General features: G+C 42.7%; 1 protein-coding gene across 2 annotated transcripts in view; it reads right to left on the bottom strand.

The window, feature by feature from the left end:
- Nucleotides 1-11,756, bottom strand: part of dtx2 (deltex 2, E3 ubiquitin ligase) — a 70,359-nt gene extending 58,603 nt beyond the window's left edge. For both annotated transcript variants that reach the window (XM_028807128.2, XM_028807129.2), the window contains exon 1: nucleotides 11,214-11,756. In XM_028807128.2, the coding sequence (XP_028662961.1) occupies nucleotides 11,214-11,463 (250 nt within the window). In that variant the 5' untranslated portion in view covers nucleotides 11,464-11,756. The remainder of the gene's footprint in view (nucleotides 1-11,213) is intronic.
- Between the last annotated feature and the right edge of the window lie 3,362 nt (nucleotides 11,757-15,118).

Below are 15,118 nucleotides of genomic sequence, written 5' to 3'. Positions count from 1 at the left end.
AAACTGTGTTTTTTTCTGCATGAGTAATGTGGTCAAAATTCAACATCTTGTTAAAGAAAAAAATTCTCTAATAGGATTCAGTAATCAGGCAGGAGAAAAGCTGTTCATTCTTTTAATTACTCCTCGGCAAAATGCCTTAGAGGGAGTATTCTTCAGAAGCAGTCTGTTACAACATGGTCAGAATGATCAGAGAAACAAAGAATAAGAGTTTCGTTTTATAAACTTGAATTTACATACAGTGACAATCAATGCATACATTTTACTCTGGTTGGTTCATTGGTTTACACACAAATATATATATATATATATATATATATATATATATATATATATATATATATATATATATATATATATAGAATAAAAGTCTATATTATATTATATTCTGGTTCTTCTTATACCTTTTAAGATTAGACACCACCCTTGAAATTTCTGTGCATATAACAACTGTCCATTTTAGTTTATAGGATATCTGCTGATTTCTTAGTCATCTCTTAGTCATCCTTCAGTACATTTTCTATATTACATCAACCTTTCTTCCGGTACATTCTTTATTTACTTGACCATCTCAGTATTTTCCTAAACCAAATGTTATATTTCGGTGTACATTTTGTTGTTCACTTGATCTTTATCTCGTTTACGACATTTATTAACAATTATGCTATTTCTTAAAGATGAATGCTATGTTACCCTAAAATTATTCTTCCACAGTAAATGATTTTTCAGGCTGGAATTAACCGATTCTAATTTCAGATACAAGTCCACTGCAGTATTTATAATGCTGAGCACCGGCTCTCATGCTCAAGGAGTGCAATTTGGCAAATGCAGTTTTTTTTCTTTTTCTCTGCACTAATCAATCAGAATTTTGTTTAGTGTTTTTCATGATTTACAGTGTTGTGAAAAAGTATTGCCCCCTTCCTGATTTATTATTTTTTTTGCATGTTTGTCACACATAAATGTTTCAGATCATCAAACAAATGTAAATATTAGACAAAGATAACCCAAGTAAGCACAAAATGCAGTTTTTTAAATAATGATTTTATTTATTAAGGAAAAAACTGTCCAAACCTACATGGCCCTTTGTGAAAAAGTAATTACCCCCTAAACCTAATAACTGGTTGTGCCACCCTTAGCACAACTGGCAATGAGTCTTTCACATCACTGTGGAGGAATTTTGGCCCACTCTTCCTTGCAGAATTGTTTCAATTCAGCCGCACTGGAGGGTTTCCGTCCATGAACCGATATTTTAAAGGTCATACCACAGCATCTCAATTGGATTCAAGTGGATTCAAGTCCGGACTTTGACTAGGCCAGTCCAAAACCTTCATTTTGTTTTTTTAAGCCATTCAGAGGTGGACTTGCTGGTGTGTTTTGGATCATTGTCCTGCTGCAGAACCCAAGTGTGCTTCAGCTTAAGGTCACAAACTGATGGCCGGACATTATCCCTGTTCAGGATTTTTTGGTAGAAAGCAGAATTCATGGTTCCATCAAGCAGCAAAGCAGCCCCCGGCCAGCACACTACCACCACCATGTTTGACTGTTGGTGTGATGTTCTTTTTCTGAAATGCTGTGTTTCTTTTACACCAGATTTAATGGAACGTACCAAAAGTTCAACTTTTGTTTCATCAGTCCACAGAATGTTTTCCAAAAAGTCTTGGGAGATCATCAAGATGGTTTTTGACAAAAGTGAGACGAGACTTTATGTTCTTTTTGGTCAGCAGAGGTTTTCGCCTTGGAACTCTGTCATGCATGCCATTTTTGCTCAGTCTATTTCTTATGCTTGAGTCATGAACACTGACCTAAACTGAGGCAAGTGAGGCCTGAAGTTCTTTAGATGTTGTTCTGGGTTCTTTTGTGACCTCTTGGATGAGTCATCGCTGCACTCTTGGGGTAATTTTTGCAGGCCGGCCACTCCTGGGAATGTTCACCACTGTTCCATGTTTCTCCATTTGTGGATAATGGCTCTCACAATGGTTCACTGGAGTTACAAAGCATTAGAAATGGCTTTGCAACCTTTTCCAGACTGATAGATGTCAATTACTGTGTTTCTCATCTTTCCCGAGTTTCTTTAGATCGCGGCATGATGTCTTCCTTTTTGGGTTCTTTTGGCCTACTTCACTTTGTCTGACAGGTTCTATTTAAGGTCTGGCAGTAATCAGGCCTGGATGTGGCTATTGGAAATGAACTTAGCTTTCCAAAAAATGTGATTAACCACAGTTACTTCATGATTTAACAAGGGGGGCAATTACTTTTCACATAGGACCATGTAGGTTTGGATGATTTTATTTATTAAGGAAAAAAAACTATCACTTAAACATTGCATTTTATGTTTACTTGGGTTATCTTTGTCTAATATTTTATTGTTTGATGATCTGAAACATTTAAGTGTGACAAACGTGCAAAAAAAAAAAAAAAAAAAAAAAAACAGGAAGGGGGCAAATACTTTTTCACAGTACTGTACATCTCTCCAAAGCAGGTGGTGGTAGTGTAACACAATATTGCAAGATAATACAGTACAACTTAATTGGGCAAATAGACTTGAACCTGAAACCCTTTCTTAGAAACAACCCTTAAAAGTGAAAAATTCAATAAAGAAATATAACCACAGCAGAAAATGTATACATGTAGCTTCCATACAAATCAACACAACCACTCAAAAGTACATAATTTCAAAAATAAGCAAGTATGTCAAAAAGACAAATATGATTCATTGAATTCAAATAATGGGGGTGTGCAGAATCTTCCCTATGCCAGTATTTTCAAGAGCTTCAAATGAAACGTGTCCATATTTAATTTATTATTTTTAAAATGTTAACTTCCATCACTGCAGAATGACATCATCAGAGTGGTATGGCAGGCACTGCTGCACGCTCATGAATGTGTGTTAGGAGTCTGCACATTCTCCTCAAGTATTTGTTTTGCCTCGCCTATGCCAAGTAAAATTCCGCTTAGGTTGACTGGTCACTCTAAATTGACCTCTGCATGGATGAGAGTACATGAGGCATATATGAGCGGGTCCTGTCATGTAGTCACTTCCTGCCAAGGGCTATTTCCTGTCTTGCAGTCAGTGCTGCTAGGATAGGCTCCAGCCACTTAGGACCCTAAATTGGAATTAAGTTTGTTAAAATATGATCTAAAAATATATACAAATAACTTCAGGTTATCCTGGCAAAACAAATTCTTTATTTCTGAAATCTGTGTGTTCTTTTTGAGACTTCCTCCAAGATAAAATGCCATTATATTTCTGGCAAGGCAAAAAAATAAGACTAATTGTGCTGAAATAAAAGATTTTGAATATCCCTTTTGTGAAGCAAATATTTTTCACAAAGTACAAATCTTGTTTCCTGTTATTCTTCCATAACTTCCTGAGCAACTCCAACCATTGTCATACAAGAGAATGGGAAAAACACACACACACACACACACACACACACAAAAACCCCCCACAGTGATAGGTCCAAAGCTTACTTCAAATAGAGTGAAGAATCAATTATGCAACAAATTCAGTGAGGCAGTTAAATATATAATGTATGTAAAATATAACAGCTGACAGGACTGTTTTAGGGATAGGCACAAGTAACTAGGTAAACAAATTAACAGATTTATAATTTAAAAATAATAAAATACAGTAACAATAATAATATTGATCAGTGATACACAGACATCTCTGCTTTACTGCACATGCAAATGAAATTCTAAAAATAGTAGCCAGCAAACATCAGAGCAACACTCTTATTTGTCGTGCAAGTAAGTGAGCAGGCTCTCAGCCCAATCAGGCTGCCATGCATCATCACTGCCATACCTGGCAGAAGTGACAAACCAGTGGCTTTTTAGCACATCTGTTGAGAGTTGGACCCTTTCCATTACATCAACCTTTGTGAGGGTTATGTAATGTGACAATGTCAGATGTGATTAATTAGTTAAAGTGACATCATGGGCCAGTCCTTTGATTTAAGTAGATTATACTAAAACGTGGAGATCATTGAAGATGCAGCCTCTTTACACTGCTGCACCATGAACTAGGCTTAAAATGCATTTTTGTAAGTGAAATAGGCAAAGGAATGCAAGCGCAATGCAGGTAAGTGAAGCCAACAGCAAGCAAGACCTAAAACAGGATGCAAAAATATCACCCCAAAAGGCCTGACACATCCTTTGTGAAATGGAGGTACAGTTTCACCAACAGACTGTAGTGACTCTGGGAGTGCTCTGATCTCAATGATGGACTATCTAGGAACGACTGAAAAGTCACTCCAAAAATACTAAGAAGGTTATTTTAAAAATACACAACTTAAACTGTGATTTCTGTAACACTGGATTTTTAGGAATTCTGGATCCTTAACTTACATCTTAACGCAACCGACTTTCCACCAGCTGCTTTCAAGACAAGCAACTTACATTTTCTTTTAAGTTTTGACATAGACTGCATTCCCCTCCTTTAACCGTCACCTTATCGTGGTGGAGGGGTTTGCGTGTCCCAATGATCCTAGGAGCTCTGTTGTCCGGGGCTTTATGCCCCTGGTAGGGCCACCCAAGGCAAACTGGTCCTAGGTGAGGGATGAGACAAAGAGCGGTTAAACAAACCTCCTATGAAGAAAAACAATTTTGGATGGCGTTTTCCCTTGCCCGGACGCGGGTCACCGGGGCCCCACTCTGGAGCCAGGCCTGGAGGTGGGGCTCGATGGCGAGCGCCTGGTGGCCGGGCCTGCACCCATGGGGCTCGGCCGGGCACAACCCGAAGAGGCAACGTGGGTCCCCCTTCCCATGGGCTCACCACCTATGGGAGGGGCCAAGGAGGTCGGGTGCAGTGTGAGTTGGGTGGTGGCCGAAGGCGGGGACCTTGGCGGTCCGATCCTCGGCTACAGAAACTGGCTCTTGGGACGTGGAATGTCACCTCTCTGAAGGGGAAGGAGCCTGAGCTAGTGCGCGAAGTTGAGAGGTTCCAGCTAGATATAGTCGGACTCACCTCGACGCACAGCTTGGACTCTGGAACCAATCTCCTTGAGAGGGGCTGGACTCTGTACCACTCTGGAGTTGCCCCCGGTGAGAGGCGCCGAGCAGGTGTGGGTATACTTATTGCCCCCCAACTTGGAGCCTGTACATTGGGGTTTACCCCGGTGGACGAGAGGGTAGCCTCCCTTCGCCTTCGGGTGGGGGGACGGGTCCTAACTGTTGTTTGTGCGTATGCACCGAACAGCAGTTCAGAGTACCCACCCTTTTTGGAGTCCCTGGAGGGGGTGCTAGAGGGCATACCTTCTGGGGACTCCCTCGTTCTGCTGGGAGACTTCAATGCTCACGTGGGCAATGACAGTGAGACCTGGAAGGGCGTGATTGGGAGGAATGGCCCCCCCAATCTGAACCCGAGCGGTGTTTTGTTATTGGACTTCTGTGCTCGTCACGGATTGTCCATAATGAACACCATGTTCAAGCATAGGGGTGTTCATATGTGCACTTGGCACCAGGACACCCTAGGCCTCAGTTCGATGATCAACTTTGTGCTCGTGTCGTCGGACTTGCGGCCACATGTCTTGGACACTCGGGTGAAGAGAGGGGCGGAGCTGTCAACTGATCACCACCTGGTGGTGAGTTGGCTTCGATGGTGGGGGAGGATGCCGGTCAGGCGTGGTAGGCCCAAACGTGTTGTGAGGGTCTGCTGGGAACGTCTGGCAGAGCCCCCTGTCAGAAGTAGCTTCAACTCCCACCTCCGGCAGAACTTCGACCACATCCCGAGGGAGGTGGGGGACATTGAGTCCGAATGGGCCATGTTCCGTGCCTCTATTGTTGAGGCAGCTGACCGGAGCTGTGGCCGTAAGGTGGTCGGTGCCTGTTGTGGCGGCAATCCCCGAACCCGTTGGTGGACACCGGCGGTGAAGGATGCCGTCAAGCTGAAGAAGGAGTCCTACAGGACCCTTTTGTCCTGTGGGACCCCGGAGGCAGCTGATAGGTACCGGCAGGCCAAGCGGAATGCGGCTTTGGTGGTTGCTGAGGCAAAAACTCGGGCGTGGGAGGAGTTTGGGGAGGCCATGGAGAACGACTTTCGGACGGCTTCGAGGAGATTCTGGTCCACCATCCGGCGTCTCAGGAAGGGGAAGCAGTGCAGTGTCAACACTGTATATGGTGGGGATGGTGCGCTGCTGACCTCGACTCGGGACGTTGTGGGTCGGTGGGGGGAATACTTCGAAGACCTCCTCAATCCCATTAACATGCCTTCCAATGAGGAAGCAGAGCCTGGGGACTCAGAGGTGGGCTCCCCCATCTCTGGGACTGAGGTCACCGAGGTGGTCAAAAAACTCCTTGGTGGCAGGGCCCCAGGGGTGGATGAGATACGCCCGGAGTTCCTCAAGGCTCTGGATGTTGTAGGACTGTCTTGGCTGACACGCCTCTGCAACATCGCATGGACATCAGGGACAGTGCCTCTGGATTGGCAGACCGGGGTGGTGGTCCCCCTGTTTAAGAAGGGGGATCGGAGGGTGTGTTCCAACTACAGAGGGATCACACTCCTCAGCCTCCCTGGAAAAGTCTATTCAGGGGTCCTGGAGAGGAGGGTCCGTCGGATAGTCGAGCCTCGGATTCAGGAGGAACAGTGTGGTTTTCGTCCTGGTCGCGGAACAGTGGACCAGCTCTATACCCTTAGCAGGGTCCTGGAGGGTGCATGGGAGTTTGCCCAACCAGTCTACATGTGTTTTGTGGACTTGGAAAAGGCATTCGACCGTGTCCCTCGGGGAATCCTGTGGGGAGTACTCCGAGAGTATGGGGTACCGGCCCCCCTGATAAGGGCTGTTCAGTCCCTGTACGATCGGTGCCAGAGCTTGGTCCGCATTGCCGGCAGTAAGTCGAACCCATTTCCAGTGAGAGTTGGACTCCGCCAGGGCTGCCCTTTGTCACCGATTCTGTTCATAACTTTTATGGACAGAATTTCTAGGCGCAGCCAGGGCGTTGAGAGGGTCCGGTTTGGTGGGCTCAGGATTGGGTCACTGCTTTTTGCAGATGATGTTGTCCTGTTTGCTTCATCAGGCCGTGATCTTCAGCTCTCTCTGGATCGGTTCGCAGCCGAGTGTGAAGCGGCTGGGATGAGAATCAGCACCTCCAAATCCGAGACCATGGTCCTCAGCTGGAAAAGGGTGGAGTGCCCTCTCAGGGTTGGTAGCGAGATCCTGCCCCAAGTGGAGGAGTTCAAGTATCTCGGGGTCTTGTTCACGAGTGAGGGAAGAATGGAGCGTGAGATCGACAGGCGAATCGGTGCGGCATCCGCAGTAATGCGGGCGCTGCATCGGTCTGTCGTGGTGAAAAAGGAGCTGAGCCGTAAGGCAAAGCTCTCAATTTACCAGTCGATCTATGTTCCTACCCTCACCTATGGTCATGAGCTATGGGTAGTGACCGAAAGAACGAGATCGCGAATACAAGCGGCTGAAATGAGTTTCCTCCGCAGGGTGTCTGGGCTTTCCCTTAAAGATAGGGTGAAAAGCTCAGTCATCCGGGAGGGGCTCAGAGTAGAGCCGCTGCTCCTCCGCATCGAGAGGAGTCAGATGAGGTGGCTCGGGCATCTGATCAGGATGCCTCCTGGACGCCTCCCTGGTGAGGTGTTCCGGGCACGTCCAACCGGGAGGAGGCCCCGGGGAAGACCCAGGACACGCTGGAGGGACTATGTCTCTCGACTGGCCTGGGAACGCCTTGGGATTCTCCCGGATGAGCTAGAAGAAGTGGCCGGGGAGAGGGAAGTCTGGGCATCTCTGCTCAAGCTGCTGCTCCCGCGACCCGACCTCGGATAAGCGGGATACAATGGATGGATGGATGCATTCCCAAACAGAAAAATGTGTTTTGTTTTTTTTAATTGTTTTTCCTATATTCTGCTACAAAATGTAAAATGAATAATCATGTGAGATGCACTCCTGTCCCTTTATCTATCTATTGAATAACTGAATGAGGGGTACAATTACACGTTCAGGGGCAACTGGGCGACAGACAACTCGGCAAAAAGACAACTGGGCGAAAAGACAACTCGGCAACAGACAGAATTGTCTTTTCGCCGAGTTGACTATCACCCAGTTGCCACCGAACCACAATTACACCATTCTAGACCTAACATGCAAGCACATTAACATGCAAAAACAAAACAGCAGCCCTCAGCGTTTTGGTAAAGTATAAGCAAACAATGAGAAAAAGCTGACATCTTTGTTAGTCATTTTTTGATTAACATCTGAGAAAGAAAAATCTGATTACAAAATTAACTGAAAATGCTTACATTTTTTTTCTTCTTTCTTTTCTTACCTCTGCATTTCATTTATACATTGATTATTCTATTTTTTGGCAGCAAAATCTCAGAATATACTCCATCTTACTAGCTAAATCCCACTAAGACTTCAAATTTAATCAGAGTTGAAGTAGTAAAAATCAGCACTTTAAGCTTTGATGCAAAAGTACACTGCACTTTTAATGGATATAAAGTATGTGCAGAAACAGTGTCTCCCAGCAAACAGATTATTTAAACTTATAAATATCAAAAAAAAAAAAAAAAATCAAACAAATTCAACCTATAGCTCTCCTCATATAACACAAGCTTCAATTCGTGTATTTATACAAAAATTATGGAATCACAACTCTTTGAGGCTGTAAAACAAACCTCAAAAAAATTAAATGAAATTGTTGTAATTAATGGCACATTTTTTGTTAAAACCAAGTAGATGAAAAAAATTATGGAATCACTCAACGGTGATGAAAAAAAAATACAGAATCACATGGTAATTTGCATTTCTAAAACAAATATTTACTTGATATTTATAAGTTTGAATATGATAAAATGTTTGCTGAGAGACACTACTTCCACATGTATTTTACATCCATTAAAATTGCAGTGCACTTTTAAGCATCAAAGCTTAAAAATGTTGAATTCTACTACTTGAGCTCTGATTAACTTTGAAGTCTTAGTGTGATTCAGATAGTAAGATTGAATATGTTCAGATATTCTGAGGGGTTGTAGACTCAAATTTTATAAAGAATCAAGATGAGCATGTACTGAATCCGAGAAGTGAGTCCAGGCATCACTGACTGACCACTTTTGAGAGGAGTCAAATGCACAAAGTGAAAAATAATTCTCAAAGAGAGGGTGCAATATAAAGGTAAAAAAAGCATATGAAATATACTATATATATATATATATATATATATATACACACACATACACACACACAGTAGAGTCTCGCTTATCCAACCTTCGCTTATCCAACATTCTGTATTATCCGACGTCCCACTGCAAACAAAAAAAAAAACAAAAAAACGCATCAATCGGTAACAAGAACTGCATGTTGCGAGCGTGAGCGTAGTCTATTTTTTGGTGCTAAGTTCATGTTTTCAGTTAAATTTTTCTGTTGTTTTGTTGTAAAACATGATTACAGTGGACTATGTGGCTGGCCCTCTCTGGCGTGCGTGTCTCTCACGCGCGTTTGCGTGTGTGCATGTGCGCGCGCCTGTGTCTATCTTTCTCTCACGTGCATGCACGTGCGTGTGCGTCTCTCACGCTGCACAGGGAATGAACAGGGAGACTGAACACGTGCGGAAATCATCGGCACGCACAACCCGAAGGGGAAACTGGCTTGTTCCTATATAGAGTGTGTGGTCGTGCACAGAGGCAAAAGTTTGGCAAACTTTTTGGTTTGTACGTGTTCAGAGATGTTCGTGAACTGAGGTTCCACTGTATTAGGCTCGTAATGTGTAAAATTATAACATAGCTTGAAGTTTAATAGGCTTTTTCTTAACACCTCCCATTATCCGACATTTTCGCTTATCCGACGTAGTGCTGGCCCATTTATGTCGGATAAGCGAGACTCTACTGTGTGTGTGTGGGTGTGTATATAGATATATATATATATATATATATATATATATATATATATATATATATCCATCCAACCATCCATTTTCCAACCCGCTGAATCCGAACACAGGGTCACGGGGGTCTGCTGGAGCCAATCCCAGCCAACACAGGGCACAAGGCAGGAACCAATCCCGGGCAGGGTGCCAACCCACCGCATTATATATATATATATATATATATATATATATATATATATATAATATTCTATCAAGGACAGCACAATGAATAGTGCTGCTGTCTCATGGACTCAACATTCTGGCTTCAAATCCTTTGCCTTGTGGTTTCCTGTGTGGGACATGTTATGAATATTATCTTATTGCTGCTCACTATGTTGCATGTGGTGTGATTATGTCTTGTAAGTTATACCGTTGCGCAGTTGCTTATTTATTCATCAATTCATTTTCTAATCTGCTCGTCCAGTTCGGGATCTTACGATGTTGTTAGCACTGATGCCTGACTTGTAAGGTGTTCTCTCCTGCTCACTCATACTTTGCGATATTTAGTAACCAAATATCCCAACACGTAGTCAGTGGCAGGAAAAATGGAAGTTCCCACTGAAACCACTTATGCGAACTGAGTGATCACGGGATTTGAACCGAACATATTTGTTGATATTAATCGTTGCTGCTTTACTTAGTTATCTATGTATACACTGTCCTTGTGCCAACTTGCTGCTGCACTGGTGAGCTTAGTAACACGTTTTTTCATATACTGTACACTGCACGGGTTTAATTTAATTGGACAGATGTGAAATTTTCACGTGGACTATGGGAATCCGCCTGTGTCTTGTCATTCGCACCAAGGGATGCATTTACCGAGTTCTTTTTGAGATGTAGCATGGCACCAAAAAACAGATAGTACTTATGACAAGCTTTCGAGGCAACTCAGGCAAGATGTAAGAAGGGGCCTGAGTTGCCTCGAAAGCTTGCATATCGTAATCTTTTTAGTTAGCCAATAAAAGGTGTCATTTTGCTTGGCTTTTCTCTACATTCATAATGGCTAACACGGTACAACACCCTAGTACTACTTATGACAATAAACTTAAAATAAACGAATAATTAATGCATTAATGTAGGAATATAACAATCTTCCACAATTGAAAATAACCATAGTGTATAAATTCCGGGCACTTACTTTCATGATATCGATTGCCATTTTCGTGAGGCAAACACACTACAACATGTTAGGAAAAGTGATTAGAAATTGCTCTCGTTTGACTACCACTATGACAATTTATGTGCCCTTTTCAATACACGCAGCAGAGGAGTCTAAAAAGGACCAAATAAACTTTACCAGAGTGCAAGACAAGCCTTAGCCCCTCCACACAACGACAGATTAAACTCACCAGTGTCCTGACGGAATTGCTTCAAGCTGGGGACATCGATAATGTAAGAGGCCAGACTGGTGTCACAAAGCCCTAAGGAAATACTGCTGTTGCTGCTGGACAGTCCCCCATTACGCTGCTGCATGAACTGCTCGATGAAGACGCTCACTTTGCCGCTATAGGGCCGCCAACGCCCCATATCGTCCTGCCACTGCCATACGGCTACCAAAGGCTGTGGTGGGACTGCTGCCGTGGTGGGGGCAACAGCCATCACGCTCCAGCAAGCCGCTAAGGTGTACAAGAAACTTTGAAGGTTACCACCGCCGTGAAGACCTGATATCCTGAAAGAAAAAGTACGGAAATACTAGCAGCACGTTTCAGAAGTATAAAATATACTGATCCCATAGGCCTGTAGACACACCACATCTAAAACATACTAAGACTGACGGTGTCCAACTAATCTGTCTGTGTTATAACCACTAAAACATAAAAGCGACTCGTTTACTTGCTTCTTCTACGAATCCAATAAAGTTTCTTTTCGCATTCCCGCTATCTCCACGCCCCTTACGCAACGTAACGTCTCCCGGAAACAGTTCTGCGCGCGCAACTAGTTGGAGGACGTCAGATGCGCCAGTTCTCCTGGGAAACGCTGTCTTCGGACCGTAGTGTAGTTTTTTACTTTTACAAAATTAAAGGTTCAGCATTGATACTATCCATCCTATTTTGTCATAAACAATTATTATTTATAATGTGGGGACACAGCAGGTGAATGTGCAGGGAGATGCAACCATGCGCGTACTTCGTTATAAAAACAGATGCGCTGAATGGTACGGGAAGGTTTTTTTTTTTTATTTCTCATACAACATGGAATATTTATAAAACAGTACAAAATACAACAATCCTGTAGGCATCAGACGGCGTAAAGTAGGTTAATTGGTAGAAAAGAAATGGAAACACATAGGAAGGGGAGGAAGAAGAAAAAAGAGGTGGTCAACAACGGGGCTTTAAACCCTTCAAGTTCATTAACCAGACCGAGTAGTCGAATGGCATTTACTTGATCATGAACTGCAGGAGTGAAAAAAGACACAATTCCTTATGAAAGGTAATAAAAGATGGTTTAGCTTTCATACATCTTTCTATATGTAAAAAATATTTCCTTAATATAATAATTACATTAATAGCTAATTCAAGAACAGAACTTTATTTGTCCCTGGGGAATATTTGGCTGTTTACAGAAGCTAACTAAATAAATATATTCGTATATATACACACATTATGGTCAGAACACATACAAGAATGACTGAAAAGGAAGAATATTAAAAAGAAAAGTTCTGCCTTGGCAGTCACAGTGAGGCATTATGCAGATGTACTGCAGTTGGTATAAAGGAAGCCCCAGTAGCATTTCTTGATACATCTCTGCTGAATAATTCATCGGCTGAAAGTCCTCATTGTTAGTGTTTGGTTTAATTCAAGTCTATTCATATTGCACGGCTTGCACTCAGATCTCAATCCGGGTAGTACGCCATGTGGTGGGTGTGGCAACATGCTGTAACCAGCACATGCTTCCAACCCAACCTCTATTTGTACTAACAGTAAAAAAAACCCAAAATAAACCAACTGTAAATTTATGGCACTATGGCCATTTGGCACAGTTCCACAAAGGTGATACGGCGGGGACACCCACATAACACCTGGCTGCGGCAAATAGAGAGTCATTTCTAGAGGGTGGGACTGCACCGCGTGTCTGCCTGGGGGGCTGCCAACCAGGATCTCAAGCTATTTCGTTGTGTGGTGGGTGCAGCAACACACTGTACCAGTTGAGTACTTCCTGACCTGAACTGTAAGTGTATCTCCGTCAGATATTTTACAGTCATAACTACAAGTTTCTGTCTACTAGATATTGTATCCAGACAATCAAGTTCTGTACTAAAATATTAAATGATTAGGAATTTGTTTCAACAAATTTATAGCAAGGCTGCATTTTCAAGGCAGAAAGATTGTGCTTTGTGTGCCCCAAGGGGAAATGCAGCTTGTTACAGAAGCTCAAAATATAAACAACAACAAAAAAAATACACATGAATTGTATATTGCTGTTAATGTAAAGAATGCCCAGTATCGCTTCTTGACACACTTCTGCTGAATAATTTGTTGGCTGAAAGTACTCAGTGTGTCAGAGAGATGTTGTGGAGCACTGTTCATAATGGCACTCAGTTTAGTTTTAATTCTCTCCTTTGTTGCTAACTCCAGGGGGTCCAGAGTGTGTACCATAACTGAACCTTCCCTTTTAATCAGTTTATAGATTCAGTGGGCCTCTCTTGAAGTGATGTTACCAACTCAGCACACTACAGGGTAGAAAATCGCACTGGCCATCATAGATTTTTAGAAGATGTGAAGGATATCACTCCCCCACATTAAAGGAATGCAGTCTCCAAAGACCCTGCTCTGCTCTTTCTTGTATAGTTCCTCTATGTTATAGACAAGTCCAATCTAATATTGTGATGGACCCCCAAGTACTTGTAGGAGTGGACCATCTCTACATCCACTCCCTGAATAGTGATCAGGTATAGGAGGCTGTTTGGTGTAGCGACAGTCAATAACCAGTTCTGTGGTTTTGCTGATTTTAAGGTGCAGACAATTCTCATTTAACTAAGAAGCAAAGTTCTCCACATGCCTCCTGTACTCTGTCTCATCTGTTTTATCAATAAACCCCATAAATGCAGAATCATCTGAGAATGTCTGCAAGTAACATGATCTGGTGTTGTATGTGTAGTCGGAGGTGCACAGAGTGAAGAGAAAAGGAGACAGGATTGTTCATTGCAGTGCTCCAGTGTTTCTCACATTGGAGAGACACAGAGCTTGCTGTCTGCTTGACAGATAGTCCATTATCCAGGACACCAAAGGCTTATCGTTTCCTCATTCTAGTGAATTTCCTTTCATAATGATACTATGTATATTATTCTTCACGTTAAATGATTTAAAGGCAGAAATCTTTGAATATAACTAGGTTTAGGTTTAGGTTTATTTGTCATATATAGGTTAATACAGGGTCAACATACAATGAAATGTGTATGACGAGAAAAAGTTAAAAATAGACAAGCCATATAAAATAAAATATGTACGTTTTAAAAGAAGTTATAGAGCAATATGAGTTGAATGAGCAGCAAGTACAAATGACAGTTATTGCACAGATAATGTTTTATGAGTACAGATGCATATTCCATAAAGTGCAGATGCATGTTCCAGTCAGTATTCAGAGTGTGTGCAGGTACAGTTTGTGTGGGAGTATTGCAATGTAGATGTAATGCAAGTAGGTGTAGGTGTAGTGTAAGTGAATGTAAGTGTTCAGGTGTTGCTGTTGAGGAGTCAGATAGAGAACATCCTATGCAGAAGAGTCAATCTGAAGGATATTGAAGAGATAGATAGATAGATAGATAGATAGATAGATAGTGAATTTCCCCTTGGGATTAATAAAGTATCTTACTCCAGCAGCAGCATATTGATACAAATACAATATTAAATTAAAGAGTAATAAAAATGTAGGTATAACAGACAATAACTTTGTATAATGTTAACGTTTACCCCCCCCCCCCCCCCAGGTGGAATTGAAGAGTCGCATAGTTTGGGGGAGGAACGATCTCCTCAGTCTGTCAGTGGAGCAGGACATTGACAGCAGTCTGTCGCTGAAGCTGCTCTTCTGTCTGGAGATGACGCTGTTTAGTGGATGCATTGGATTCTCCATAATTGATAGGAGCCTTTTGAGTGCCCGTCGCTCTGCCACGAATGTCAAACTGTCCAGCTCCGTGCCTACAATAGAGCCTGCTTTCCTCACCAGTTTGTCCAGGTGTGAGACATCCTTCTTCTTAATGCTGCCTCCCCAGCACACCACGGCGTAGAAGAGTGCACTCGTCACAACCGTCTGATAGAAC

The sequence above is a fragment of the Erpetoichthys calabaricus genome, chromosome 8 (assembly GCF_900747795.2).
Source record: "Erpetoichthys calabaricus chromosome 8, fErpCal1.3, whole genome shotgun sequence".
NCBI lineage: Eukaryota > Metazoa > Chordata > Cladistia > Polypteriformes > Polypteridae > Erpetoichthys > Erpetoichthys calabaricus.
Note: the sequence above shows the minus strand (reverse complement) of the source record. Positions and strands in the feature narration are given on the sequence as shown.